This window comes from Chenopodium album, chromosome 22, assembly GCF_948465745.1.
Source record: "Chenopodium album chromosome 22, dcCheAlbu1.1, whole genome shotgun sequence".
In the NCBI taxonomy this organism is placed as follows: Eukaryota; Viridiplantae; Streptophyta; class Magnoliopsida; order Caryophyllales; family Amaranthaceae; genus Chenopodium; species Chenopodium album.
The window spans coordinates 32,643,756-32,659,142 of NC_137855.1; the positions used below are offsets into that span (position 1 = coordinate 32,643,756).

The 15,387-nt window shown below is 39.7% G+C and overlaps 1 protein-coding gene across 1 annotated transcript; it reads left to right on the top strand.

The window, feature by feature from the left end:
• The first annotated feature begins 4,117 nt into the window (after positions 1-4,117).
• On the top strand, positions 4,118-5,353 carry LOC145604211 (ATP-dependent DNA helicase PIF1-like). The gene is made up of 2 exons (XM_081660149.1): positions 4,118-4,121; positions 4,203-5,353. The coding sequence occupies exons 1-2, from the start codon at positions 4,118-4,120 to the stop codon at positions 5,351-5,353; spliced, it is 1,155 nt and encodes a 384-aa protein (XP_081516275.1).
• Positions 5,354-15,387: the final 10,034 nt, after the last annotated feature.

Below are 15,387 nucleotides of genomic sequence, written 5' to 3' on the forward strand. Positions count from 1 at the left end.
AGAATCACAGATAGCTGTCCTTGCTCTTCCACCAGATCGGCCGTTAAAGCGTAGAGTTGTTGTGAAAGGAAGCTGTAAGAATGCTGCAGGAGTAGAGTCTTCAGAGCGCTTTGGTACTGATGTGCCAGATTTAGAAACTATATTTAAGCGTGCTAGGGTTGATTAGCTATGTGTTATTTAGAGCATGCTTGTTTTGGATGCTAGGCTTAAGGACTTATGCATAGTCGTTAGGGTTTCTTTATGTAATAGTCACATTAGTGTGTGGCTTATGCTTTAAAGTAGTTAATTTCTAAGAACCAGGTTGTGGTTCCTGGCTCCTGTGTTTATGTATTCCTTTTACTGTAATGAATTTTGTATTTTCGGTGTTATGAATATGATGGTTTGCTATTTAACGGATTCTGATATATATATATATATATACATATAGCTCTTTGGGTATTCTTTGCAATTTTTAGAAATCTACCTTTTAAAATGCATTTGCTATCTTCTTTTTTAAAACAGGTCCACCGCGTTTGGTTTGTTGTTGTATTTGATTTATCCTTTAGGAGGTTAGTTCCAGTCCAACTACAGCCAGCAACTGAACCTGTTTCTGAGTTATAATCATGGATATTATATAAATCTGAATCAGATATAACATGCTTTGGTCTATATATCTTTGGTTTACACCTTTTATGCTCTAGAATAATTCGAAGGTTTTGTGTGCTAGATTGTCGTTATGGCCTACCACAGCTTTCTCGCAAAACATGTAAACGAGTAAATCAAGCTGCAAAAAGGGCATCTCAGTCAGCATTTGTTGGGTAACAATAGCTGGTTTACTTATATGACTTAGTTTAATGAACTCCTTGTTTGGAAACACAACTGAAAATGATTTACATTGCAGCTCAGCTATAACAGATAGGGAAGGTCAGAATGTACATATGTGCAAGATTCGAATGACGAAGAAACGTAAATGTATACAGAACCTACCTAAGTTGCAGGAAAATGGGTACAAAGTGAAAGTTTTTTTTTTTTTTTTTGGCTCTCTCCATTTTTTTGCTGTTTCATGCAAAAAATAGCATCTGCCGCTTATATTAATGGGATGCTTCTGTAGGTTACGAGATTATACTATAGAAAAAATGAAAGGATATTTGTCCTTTGTGAGTGGACACACACACACACACACACACACACACACACACACACACACACACACACACACACACACACATGTTTATGTGAATGCATATGTGCAAGGCTCAAATACTTTATCTAATATTATTGAACCAGTCCTTTTGTGCAGATCGTTGCAGGAATGCATGGCTCGTCCTAAAGAAAGTAATTAATTACAGAAAGTTATACATTTCGGAAGTGCATATTTTGATTGGTTGTCATTGTAATTTTGTTTGTTGGTTTTGACAGATCTTCTTGGTGCTGCAATGGATCGCGAGTTACCGATAGAGTCTTTGAGACTTTCTGTGCCTTTTTACTGCCCTCAATGCGGTGCAAAGAAATTTATGTTTGAGTCCCTCCATTTTTGCTGTGGGAATGGAGATGTTGAAATAGCAGCAAATGAGTGCCCTCCTGAGCTTGTTTACCTCTTTACTTCCAGGGATGAAATTGCTGTTCACTTTCGACAATATGCTAGACTGTATAACAATTTGTTTGCATACAGTTCGCTTGGAGGAAATTTTGATGCAAAAACCAAAAAAGGAATTTATGTTTTTAAGTTGCACGGTCAGATGTATCATTTTGTCCCTGATTTATTACCTGATAAAAATTGTCCTAAATACTTACAGCTATACTTCTATGATGGACAGCATGAGGCTAAAAACAGACTGGGTTCTTTTCCAGAAGTAAGAGAAGATGTGATTCAAATTCTTATGCATGTGTCGCGGCAGAATCCATATGCTATGTTTTTCCGGTCTCTAAGAGAACGTGTTGTTACTGAGGACACGAAGATTATTCTGAATCAGAATCCTGTACTTGATCAAGATGCTTCGTCAAGCCAAAGCTCAAGTCCTCATATTATGGTGGCTGGGAAATCTAATCAGACTCACCGAATCTATCATAACTATGGTTGCTATGATCCGCTTCAGTATCCATTATTATTTCCTCGAGGGGAATGTGGCTGGACTCAGGGACTTAAAAAAAAAGTCTCATCCAAGTAAGCGAGCAGCAAATGTAATTCCAGATCCTGTAATGTCCTGTGCTGTTCATAGTGCTGAAGATCTGTTGAATGAAGAAGAAATACGTAGATACTTTAAACCCTTTGTGTTTTTCGATCTATGTTAGACATACACTTTTGGTTATTTGACATTGACGAAGTTTATGGGTTCTTTTTGTACAGGCTCAAAAAGAAAGAATACTAAAAAGCAGATAAGTTTATTTCTCCTAGGGAGTATTATGCTTATAAGCTGCAAATTCGGCCTAACAACATGCTACTGCGAGCAGGGAGATGTTTCCAGCAATACATAGTAGACATGTATGTGAAGATTGAAAACACGAGGCTAGATTACTTTCGAAACAATCAAGAAACAATTAGAGCTGATCTATATAAAGGTATTTTGGATTCACTGGATAACGGAGAAATTGTTGCTTATAATGTTGGGCGTAGGGTGATACTACCGCCGACTTATATTGGAGGTCCTCGGGATATGAAAAAAAGGTATCTAAATGCTATGACTTTAGTGCAGAGATTTGGCAAGCCAGATTTGTTCGTTACAGTTACGTGCAATGCTAATTGGCCAGAAATAAAGGATGAGCTAGCTGCTGGAGAAAGAGCACAAGACAAACCTGATTTGGTTGCTCGAATTTTTAGAGCAAAATTGATTGCACTAAAGAAAGAAATCATGGAAGGAAGGTTTTTGGAGAAGTTGCTGCAATGGTGTACGTAGTTGAGTTTCAGAAAAGAGGTTTGCCTCATGCTCATTTTTTGATTATCCTAAAACCTCAATATAAGATGAAATGTCCTGCTGATTATGATAGGTTTGTTTGTGCTGAAATGCCTTCTGAAGCTAATATCAGTCTTAGGCGAATTGTCTTAGCACATATGATGCATGGCCCTTGTGGTGAACTGAATCCAGAATGTGCATGTATGCGCACACGTGGTGTAAAACGCAGTTGTAAGAATAAGTATCCAAAAAAGTTTTGCAATGAAACTACTAATAGTAAAGATGGCTATCCTATATGTCGTAGGAGAGAAACCGGAGAGAAAGTAGTTATAAGAAATGCAGAGCTAGATAATCAGTGGGTTATTCCCTATAATCCTTATTTGTCTTTGCTTTTTGATTGTCATTTAAATGTTGAGGTGTGTTCGACAATTAAAGCAGTAAAGTACTTATATAAGTATGTATATAAGGGCCATGATAGAATTTCTTATAATGTGGTGTCATGTAATAGCGAAGTTGTAGATGAGATTACGCAATATCAATCAGGACGATGGGTATCTCCTTGTGAAGCAGCATGGAGAATATTTGGTTTTGACCTATTCGAGATGCATCCTCCGGTTTTGCCTTTGTAGGTTTATTTACCAAATATGCAGACTGTTTGTGTTCATCCTCATGAAAGACTAGAAGCTGTTGTTTTGAATTCAAAACGGTCAAAGACTCAATTAACTGAATTTTTTGCAATGAATGCAGCCTCAGAAGATGGCTTGGGATATTTATATGGTGAATTCTGTGAGCACTACACATGGGAGCAGAGTTCTAAGAAATGGAAACAGAGGGCCAATAACAGACTCTCAGTTGGAAGATTAGCATTTGTCTATCCTACAGAGGGTGAACGGTTTTTCTTGAGGCTGTTACTCCTAAATGTAAGAAGCCCTAAGTCATTTCAGGATTTGAGAACTGCCAATGGCCATCTTTATCCAACTTTTCGAGAAGCTGCTTTGAAACTTGGAATTATAGAAGATGATGATGCAGCTGATTTAACTTTGTCTGAGGCTTAAGAGACTCATATGCCTGCTGCCTTGCGACGGTTATTTGCTACAGTCCTGATTTTTTGCCAACCAAGTGACCCTGCTACTTTATGGGATAAATATTATTTTTTTCTTTGTGAAGACTTCTCTTATAAATTACCATAACAGTTGCAGAAAGTATAGCAACTTACTATAAGGGCTATAGAACAGCACCTTGAAGCCATGGGTAAATCTCTTGCATTTTTTGGTCTAGACTATTTAAATTCCCAGGTTGATGCTGAGTTTAGATGAACGAAGGAAATTCTAGATGCCCTTGATGCTCCAATCCCAGAAGAATGCTTAAGTTGCCGCTCTAAGTTGAACTTTGCACAGAATGCTGCTTTTGTGTGTATTATGGATCATGTTATGCAGCAAAAAGGTGGAGCCTTTTTTATTGATGGTCCTGGAGGAACTAGAAAGACTTTTCTGTACAATGCGTTGTATGCAGAGTTACGGCTAATGAACAAGATTGTTTTACCTACGGCTACATCTGGAATTGCTGCAGCAAACATTCCTTCAAGTAGAACTGCTCATTCAAGGTTTAAAATACCAATTGATGGCGAAGCTTCTTTAGCCTGCGATGTTCCAAAGCAAGGTAGTTTAGCAGCACTGCTAAAGGAAACTGCACTTATTATATGGGATGAGGCTTCCATGGCTAAGAAGCAAAACCTTGAGTCTTTGGATCTTTTGTTACAAGATATATGCAGTAACAAGTTTACATTTGGTGGCAAGGTTGTTGTTTTTGGAGGTGATTTTAGGCAGGTTTTACCAGTGGTCCCTCAGAAAACTATGAAGGAAGCAGTTGAAGCAAGTATTGTAACTTCTTACCTGTGGCCTGACTTTATCAAATTTAGACTGACCGAAAATATTAGAGCAAGAGAAGACCCTGCTTATTCTGGGTTTTTGCTTGATCTAGGCAATGGGAAATTACAGCAGACAGAAAATGCATTGATTGAGTTACCACAGGATATTGTCCATTCGATGGACAACCTAACAGAATTAGTCTCTGCTGTTACGGTCCACACATTTCCAGAAGTTGTTCAGGAACAGGTTGATAGTCGAGTGTTTACTGAAAAGGCAATTTTAACGCCGATGAATGATGATGTCGATTCTATTAACACATCTATGATTGAGCAATTTCCTGGTCAAACTGTTAGATACAAGAGTTTTGATGCCATTTTGAATGATACATGTAACATCTATTCGACGGAGTTCATCAACAAGCTATGCCCTGGTGGAATGAGTCCTCATGAGCTGATTTTGAAGGAAAACTGCCCTGTCATACTTTTTGAGAAATTTGCTCCCTTCTTCTGGCTTATGCAATGGCACAAGACTAATCTGCAAGAGATTTTTCCCAAATGTGATTCAATGTACTATAGCAGTTGGCCACTACAAAGGAGAAGAAGTATTCTTACATAGAGTGAGTTTAAGACCTTCTACTGGTGTAGGGAATATTTCAAGCATTATGATAACCCCAAACTTGAACCCCACTGTGATCATACACTAAAGTACGGTGGCGTTCCAAAGGGAAAGACAAAGAGCAAAAAGAGTCGCCAACAAGTTTTAGGAACTTGTAAACCCAAAAAAGACAATCCAAAAGGACCATCAACTACTCCATAAGGTCTTGAACCAAACAGGGTCCGGGGATGAGGGTACGAATCCAATCTACAAAAGAAAGGAACCGCCCTATAAAATAGGCCTCTACTTTGTTCTGCTCGTATTCATGTGCCTTTTCGAATAACATACAAACATTATATTAAACCTACCCTGTTTAATCTATGTTGGTTGAATATTAATGCACAAATAATACTATTATTGGCGATCACTTGAGTTAAAATCACATTAGCCTAAACAAAATTAATAATTATCTTATTAAGCGTGATTTCAAGTACAAATTCCCTTTAAACCTGCATAAAAGGCGTGATCAAGCAATAACAATAAAATATATCAAGCAACATAATAAATAAAGCAATAATAATAATAACGATAATAGCATGATAAGGCATAATAAAGCTTAATAATAATAGCAAGATCCTAGACATGATACTAACAAGATTAATAACAAATCCCAGCATGTCACTAAACAATAAAGATCAAAGCTTTAAACCTAACATGGTACTAACATGATATTAGAAAGAGTAAAGGCACCCTAAACATGACACTAGAAAGCATTAAATAACATCCTAACATGATACTAGGAATTATAAAACAATAATAAACATGCTTTCTACATTGAAAGAGAGAAATAAGATTACATACTTTGAAGCCTCGTACCTCTTTCTAATAACAAAATACACAAGTTAGTAAACTTCAATGAAAATAATAAACAATAATTAAAGAATTAAATTAAAATCAAATTAAATAAAGTTTTGACTAGTTTTGGACCAAACCCTCAGAAATTATCAAACCTTGCACGTCTAAGGCGAAGGCAACTTCGAACTTGGCTAAGAGACTCTAAGTCTTGTGTATGCGGAATATTGTATTTGAAAACTAGTTTAGAAAAAGAAAGAAAGAAAGCATATATTGCTCAAGAGAGAAAAGAGAGAATTAAGGAAGAGTTGAATGAGAATTGATGATTGTGAAAATTGATAATTGTGAATGATCTCTGAAAACAGGGATTCAGACGCTATTTATAATGAAAATAATCCGAAAAATCATAGAATTTGATAAGGAATAAAACTCCACGCCGTCGCCAGGAATTAACTCTGTCGCGACGCGACAGGGTCTGTCGCGCGGCGACAGACTTGTCGTTTGGCGACAGCCTGTATTAGCGCGTTTTTCTTCACGCGGAATCCGATCTTTAATCAACTTGATCTACGGAATCCGTACAGAAGATAAAATACGTATTTTTAAGATAACAAAACAATATTTTATTCCAAATAAAAATCTTTTAAAGATAATTAATTATTAAATCTAACAATATTAGAATTAAAAGGAACTTTCTAGAAACTTCTAGAAAACTATAATTAATCCTAATAATTTTAGGAATAATAATTAATATTGGGCCCTCCTCTAGATCATTGGGCCGTATTAAAATAAATAACTGGGCCCAGTTTAGTATTTTGGCCATAACTTCCTCAATATTCATCGGAATCGGGTTTATAATATATCGTTGGAAAGGTCTTTTAAAGCCCCATCCAATTACACCATTATTGGACCCTTATCATGGACCAAAATAAACTGAAATGGACGTTTTCAAATAAATAAGGTCGTTTTCACAAACAGAGAGAGAAGAATTTAATTAAAACTAAACCGCAACATTTGTCTTTCGAATCACTTTCACCTAATTCGATAATAACACAACGCGCAAGGCATTCATCACTGGGTTTGGTTTTGGGGAGACACAAATGGGTGTCTACAGAAGCCCCCACTTTGACTGAGTTTGAAGAAACTTATGTTTCGAAAAACGAGAGTCAAAGTATCGATAGGGACGGAGAATGATTCAAAATGTTCTGCAATTCCAAATCATTCTTATAACGCCGATACCTGCAAACTAATCATTAGTTAAAACAGATAAGAGAGTTAAGAAACGCGTATCTTGCACCGTCGAGCACACGTCTCTGAACGTAACCGTTTGTTGTTTGTGACAACCTCCACTGTGCCTCGTGAACGCCATCCTTGAAGATAACCATATGTCGTCGCCTTCAATATTCTTGGTGACAATCCTCCACAGTATTTCGGGAACATCGTCGAAAATAACTGTATGTCGTTATCTCCTGGGTGTGGTCGTACATCGCCACGGCAGTGCATCGCCGCTATAGGCAATTTCTTCTTTACCTTGAGGGACCGCCGAAGGTGGCCTTGCTTCGCCATCCCCACCATTTGTGACACTAACTCGTCACGACCGTACTTCGCCGCTAAACAATTTCCCTTTATGTTGAGACATTGCCAAAGAATCACTTTACCTATTGACCCTTAACATCATTATTTATCATTGTTTTTTTATATTTGTGCCGGTACTTTGGTGCTTTTGCCCTTGTAAACCATTACTTTGGCGCGTTTACTGAACCAATATTTCGGTGCCTTGAACCATTATTTTGGTGCCTTATTACGAGCCAATATGTAGGCGCTTTAAGCTAAAGTGAGACGATCTTTCATCAAGTCGATCACTCAGTGCATTTTGATCAAGCTGACTAAATCATGTCAATTGCTTAAAGGGGCTAACTGGCGTACCTAGGAACCCAAATTACTAAAATGGACCCACAAAACCATAAGGAAGAGCCCAGCACTCTGTCGCCGCTCCAGCGCTGACCAGAAGTGCCTGTCGCGAGCTTTTGCATCTGTCGCCGCGCGACAGAGTCTGTCGCCTCGCGACAATTCTGTCGTTTGGCGACAGAATCGGGGTTTTAAACCCGTCTTCTTCTTCTTTCTCATTTCGCTGCTCTGCTTCACAAATTTCGCGAAAACTTCAATCTACTCGTTCTTGCTCATTTCTCAACCAAATTCGCTCAAACTTGTTGCAAATCGAAGCTTTTCTTATCTATTTTCCCGATCTATGTAAGTTTTGCTCAAACTCTACTCGGTTTTTGATGAATTACGCGTTCTTGTTTGCGTTTTTTCCGAAAATTCGAAACTCATTCTGCTTAATTTGCTTTGCTCGTTGAATTTTATGCCTTGAATTTGTTTAATTATGCTTGTATATTACTTTGGGAGTATTTTGAGACTTGTTTGACTCAATTTGGTGAAGAAATAAACAATCCACCATTGTAGGACCTCTTAAGGTCGTGAAGAACAATGTGGGTCGTTCTTTGCATTTTGACTGCTTTTACTTGTACAATTTGTCACAATATTCATCATATGTTTGCAAGAAATTATTTATTTGCTCAAAGAACACTTCCATGCTTGTTTGAGATTTTGCTCTGTTTTAGTACTACGTACTCTGTTTTTTTTTTAACATAGTATCATGCGGCCTAGGCGAACCTTAGATACTGTAGAGCCTTAAACTTAATTACTTTTACATACTTTAGCATGGCTAGACGACGTGGTTCCGGTTCTCGGTCGAGGGACACACGTCGAGAGGACGAGCCCACCAGTGAGGGCGAGGACGTGCCTTCTACTCCCGGGCTGGGTGTCATGCCTGATTGGGACGAGCGCACTCTATTTCACGCGCCGGTTCATCATCTGTCTCGGGTAATTCCACCATCATCTCCCTGTACGACAACTTCATCTGCCGCGATGAGGGGCTTCGACGTCTTTGGGAGTCATGTGGGTTGACTCCTCTGCTGCAGGCCACTCGGGCCATGTTTTCATATGATGGGGGTAACCTCGTCGTTCAGGCTTTGGTGGAGTTCTTTTGGGACACCACCAACACTTTTCACTTTCCCTGGGGTGAGATGACAATCACTCCAGCTGACTTTAGTCTCATTACGGGGCTAGAGTTCCAGTCTACTCCTCTACCTTTCGATGCTGGCGTTACTGTTTACTCGCCGGAGGTTTTGGAGTTATTGGGGCCGATCGTTATTCGGGCCCAGGCTGAGGCTCAGTCGGGACAGCTGAGTTCCCGATGTATCCGTCGCTGCACGTTGGCTGCAGCTTTCGAGGATGATGCGACTACCCGAGAGCAGCGGGTGCGCATCTTTGTGCTGATTCTGCTATCAGGGACATTTTCCCCTGATCGAGGTAGTAGAGTACTTTTATACTACCTGTCCGCCGTTCGCGACCTCCAGTTGGTCGGGACATATGACTGGGCCAGCATGGCCTATGCTGATTTTTTTTACTGGGCTTGCGGCGTTCTTGTCGTCACAAGGCCCTGTCTGGGGAGATTGCCCTTTCCAGTTTCTGGAGGGTTGTAGAGGTATATCTCCTTTTCCCTATTTAGATTTTAACTCTAGATTTTAGGAGCACAATTTTTACTGATTTTCACTTTTTGTATAGATTTGGTTCTACGAGTACTTCCCTTCTCTTGCGCCTGCGAGGCCTTCTTCTCGCGTGCTCCCCATTGCTGCTAGTTAGGGAGGCCGCAGAGGTCCGCCGGAGGTGCTACGCCTTCGAGAGATGATCCTCGCGATGGGTTTTTCTTTAATTCTTACTTTCTCTTTTATCACCCTTTTAGCGTTAGCATCTTACTTAGTGACGTTTCAGGAGCCTAGCCCGGTATATCGACCTTGGGCTGCTTTTCCTATCTCTGCGCTGGCGGCGCAGTATACAGCTGAGCGTCGTTACTTTCTGGGGACATATGACGCGGTGGTCTACCTAGGGGAGAGGGTGGCCATCCAGCACTCCTCGGATACTTTCGTTGTTCCCGCTTCTCCACCTCGGCATATGTTCCACGATGCCTTGCAGCGGGATCGTGCTGGTGGGCCTTCGCGAGGTACTCCCTGGAGGTCATACGTTCTCCTCGAGCAGAGCTATGAGGAGGACCTGCTACCGTTGCTAGCGCCGGCTCCTGTCCCTTCAGAGGAGGCAGCGGTATGCTTTTATTCGTTTAGTTTATCTTTCTTAGGTAGCCCCCAAGTATCCTTCTAACTTTTACTTTTAGCAGGCTGGTCCTAGGGAGTTCATCCCTTCGAGGATGTCTATACGCTACCAGGGTACGTATGGACCGATCGAGGAGCTTATTCCGCCAGCTCCAGAGGGAGAGCAGTTTGTGGAGCGGTCTATTCCTCGTCACCAGACTCGAGTAAGTAGTTTTTTTTTATATACCATCCTTATGTTGGCTTTATAATTGTTATTGACTTTGGCTATTTTGGCAGTTCTCTCGTGAGGTGGTGACGGCTATGGCCAGGTGCATTGACGCCTTTCGCAGCCAGCTTGTGAGGTTGCGGAACCGTGCTACCTGTCGTAGCAACGACGCTGAGGAGGTATTACTTTTACTTTTACTGCTTTTGGCTTTATTTTCGTTGCATTTGCTAACTTTGATTTACTTTTGCAGGGGCAGCCTATTCCTTCTCCACGCACTCGATCGAGGCCCGAGCCTAGGAGGGAGACTACTAGGTCCGACTCGAGGCGTCGCCGGACTACTTCTGGTGGTCGAGGTGGTCGTTCTGAGGCCGCTGTTGTAGAGGATTCGGCGTCATCACCTGAGGACATTCCGACCGGGCCGACCGTTCGAGGTGGGATGGGTGGTGGGACATACGAGTTTGGCTCGTCGTCGCAGCAGCCTTTGCAGCCCCAGCCTCTTTCCGTCGGGTTTTAGGGTGAGGTTAGATGGCCTGGTCCTGAGCTGTAGTTTGCGCCGTCTGGTGGTCCAGGGGACGATGATGGACATACTCCGCGGAGTAGGGCATTTTTCGATACATTTGGCATTCCTCGCGACTTGCGACCTCCAGCGCCATAGTTGTACCTGTGTTTGTTTTATGTTTGACTTTTGTAGGACTTTGCCTATTGTATTTATATGACTCATGTACCAGACACTTGTATATATATATGCATTTTATTATTTATTGAACATTTTATTTACTTAGTTTGTTACTTTATAATGAATGCATTGTGTATGTAAGTGTGTGAGAAAGTGTAATTTTTTGCGCAAAATTTTTCCGTCATTTTTAATATTAATGGAGGGTGCCGACTCTCTCCCCCAAAAAAAAAGAAAAAAAGAAAATGAAGACAAGCTTAAAATTAATTAAGCTTTAATATAATAATAATAATAATAATAATAATAATAATAATAGTAATAATAATAATAATAATAATAATAATAATAATAATAAAATAATGAAAATCATAATATTGAGGGTATGAGAAAAGGAATAGAACAGTAAGTCAAGTCAAAGTCGAAATCAAATACGTAAAAACACGGTTTCCTACGCGCAATAGGTGACGCTGCTAAGGAATAAACTGGCGCCGCCTAAACCATCCTGTCGCCACGCGACAATTTTGTCGCCTGCGCGACAGACGCGCTTTCCTGTTTCCTACAGGAATTGAAGTCTGTCGTGCAAAAAAATTTATAAATAGCCCCCGAATCATCCGTTTACTGCATAATTTAACCAGCTTATTAAATAGTTAATTAACTAGTAATCATGCCTTTAGCTAAAAGAACCTTTTGTGGGTACATGGATGAATGGTGTCGTCACTTAACTGCTAAAGATAAAAAAGCATTAGATCTTTCTCATATGGGGGGTATGTTTGGAGTCAAGGGGATGAGTCTTGATATTGACTTTATTTATTCTGCCATAGACTATTGGAATATTGATACTCATTGTTTTAGATTTTTTCATGATGAAATATGTCCTTTACCGGAAGAATTTGGTGCCATCATAGGTTATTATTCCACAGACCTTGCGGTAATGCCTAGAATCAATGAATATTACTATAAAGATTTCGAACACTTTTTTGATTTGAGGGGGACGGCTTTAAAACACATAGTGCATGGTAACATAGTTAATTTGACAGAATTTGCACATTATTTTTATGATAATCCCAATCCCGATTTCCGTGTCTATAAAAGAAGGGCTTTCCTTTATTGTTTATTTAACCAATTGCTCTTAGTGAGTGGTAAAGATAATGAAGGGCAATCGATAATTATATCTGTTATAGAACAAGTTGAATCTGGGAGAAATCCAATGCCATTAATTGTTGGAGAGACTATGCTGTGGTTAGATGCACTAAGAAAGAATTCAAGAGCACCTTTAAGAGGTTCTCCAATTTTATTACAGGTATAAAATAATGTTATTATTAATTTATCAAGAACTAAAGAATATTATTTTTACACTGTAATGTTAATTTAAATATATATTTGCAGATATGGCTCATGGAGAGGCTGAAGCTTATTAATCCTCCTGATGATATTCACACATATGTTCCAAATTGCATAGTCCGCCGAAAGAAACGATTTTTGAAAATCGGTCGCCGTGAGTGGAGCAAGGTGTTCGCTGCCGGTGACTTTACCATAAACTGGATTGTTCCTTGGTGGAGGATTGAGGCGATGATTGGTTGTAGTAACCAAGCATATTGTCGTCTCCCGAGCTTGTCGAGACTAACCTTTTACTTTTACTTTCCTTGTAGAGTCATGAGACAATATGGTCTCGCACAAACCATCCCTACAGGAGATCTTCGCCGTCCTTATGAATTTCCTGTGTCACAAGAGATTGAGCGCTTTGATGGATACTGGAGTGGTAGGCCCTTATGGGAGGTGATTACTCATAAGGAACCACCTTGCTTGTCAAATAAAGTGAAGCAATGGCTTGATGGAAGATTCCAAAAAACTTCAAGTTACAATTGAAAAGACCAATGTGAAGGATCGTCTAGGTGACAAGAAGGTCCCTGCTAAAGAACGCCTAGGGGAAAGAATTGAATTCAAGACTCCTATTATGCCTAGAAAGAAGAGTGCCAAGAAGAATCAAGGAAAAAGAAAAGTCGACTCTACTAAGAAGGAAGCTTGGGTAGAGAAGAAACATGGAGTCCTAGCGGAAGGAGAAACTATCTATACCAAAATAGAGTGTAGATCTTCTAACGGTTGTCTCCTAGCGAAGGTTATGGATCAAGAAGAAGAGAATGAAGACACAAATTGGAAAAGAATGAAGAAGGAGAAAAAAGATTAGAACATTGCTTTTCTTTTGATTTATTAGACAAAGTTAATTTGTTTTAGCTAATTTTTTCAGCTTTTATTTTATCAATAATGTACTTTCTTTATTAATCAATAAAATTTCAGCTTTTATTTTAATTAACTTTCAATTAGAGCAATGAAAACAATTACAACATTTATTTTTCGGAGAATTAATTCGAGTACGAGAATCGAATAAATTTCAGAATACGTGAAACTTGTCTAGACACTTGCAGAAGACTGGCGCTGCTATCTGATGCACTGTCGCTGACGATTTAGCTCTGTCGCCTGGCGACAGAATCCATTTTCTGGCGCCAGTCTTGAAATTTTGCGGACGTGCATTTTTTACTTCGGGGATACAGAATTTGAAGGAATTAAAGTGGCCGCACCCTGTACGGGTTGCCTACGTATCCTTTATTTAAGGAATCAGGCCAAACGTAGCTCTCTTGAGTGTTTCACTCAAGTACTTATGGGTAGTATTTCTTAAGTTGGTCAAGGTTTGTCATGTTTGAAAATTCATTGCCATCCATATCAGTTAATTTAGCCGCGCCTCCTGACAGGATTGTTTTGACAATATATGGTCCAGACCAATTAGGCCGGAATTTGCCTCTTGGATCTAAGACATTTTTCCTTAATGCTTTTAATACCAAGTCCCCAACCTTGATATTTCTAGTCTTGACCTTTTTGTTGAAATGTCTAGCCATGCGGGTTTGATAACATTGGGTATGATGTAGAGCTTCTAGTCGTTTTTCATCGAGTAGGATTAGCTCTTCATATCGTGCTCTAGTCCACTCAACTTCATCGAGTTTACTTTCTAACGCAATGCGTAAAGAAGGTATTTCTAACTCTACAGGTTGTACGGCATCCATTCCATATACTAAATTGAATGGCGTATTTCCTGTTGATGTTCGGATTGACGTGCGATAACCCCACAGTGCGAAGTGAAGTTTGTCAGGCCAATCTTTATAATTTTCAGTCATTTTCTCAATGATTGTTTTCAAATTCTTATTGGCGGCCTCAACTGCTCCATTTGCTTGAGGTCTATACGGGGAAGAATGGTGATGTTGAATACCATACTTTTGTAGCAATTCTTCACATTCTGCTTGAAAGTGAGTTCCATTGTCACTTATCATTTCATGTGGGACTCCGTATCGACAAATTATGTTTCTTTCGATAAAGAGTGCTACATGCTTGGCGGTGAGTTTAGCATATGATTGTGCTTCCACCCACTTTGTGAAGTAATCTATTGCAACCAAGATGTATTCATGGCCTCCTGTTCCGGGAGGTGTAATCTTTCCAATTATGTCTATTCCCCATGTAGAGAAAGGCCATGGTGAAGTGTAGGTGTAGAGAAGAGATGGTGGGATATGTTGCAAATTTGCGTAAATTTGACATTTTGGGCATCTTTTTACATATTGATGACAATCTTTATTCATGGTAGTCCAGTAATATCCTTCTCGCATCATCTTTTGGACTAGCATTTTGCCGTTAACATGTGTTCCGCATATACCCTCATGGATTACTCTCATAGCCCTTTGAGCATCTTTTTTGCCTACACATAATAGAGCTCGTCCCTTAGGTACCCTTTTGTGTAGTTCATTTCCTATGAGTACAAACTGGGAAGCTAAGAGTCTTAATGCTCTTTTCGCTCTTTTGTCAGCATGAGGAGGATATTCTCCTTTGGTGACATAATTCAATATATCTACGAACCATGGTTCCTCCTCTGGTTCTTCTTCTTGAATTACTTCGTCGTCTTCTATGGCCTGAATGTATCCTGGTTTATGCCTTTTTTCTATGGTTAAAGGCATTTGCTAAATTTCCTTAGGTATTCTAACCATTGAGGCTAGCCTTGCCAAGGCGTCGGCGAATTGGTTTTCCTCTCTAGGTAGGTAAGTGTATTCCACTTTTTCCAATTGATCGGTGAGAGTTTCCAAATATGTTTGGTAAGGAGCTAAACTTTCACTCCTAACCT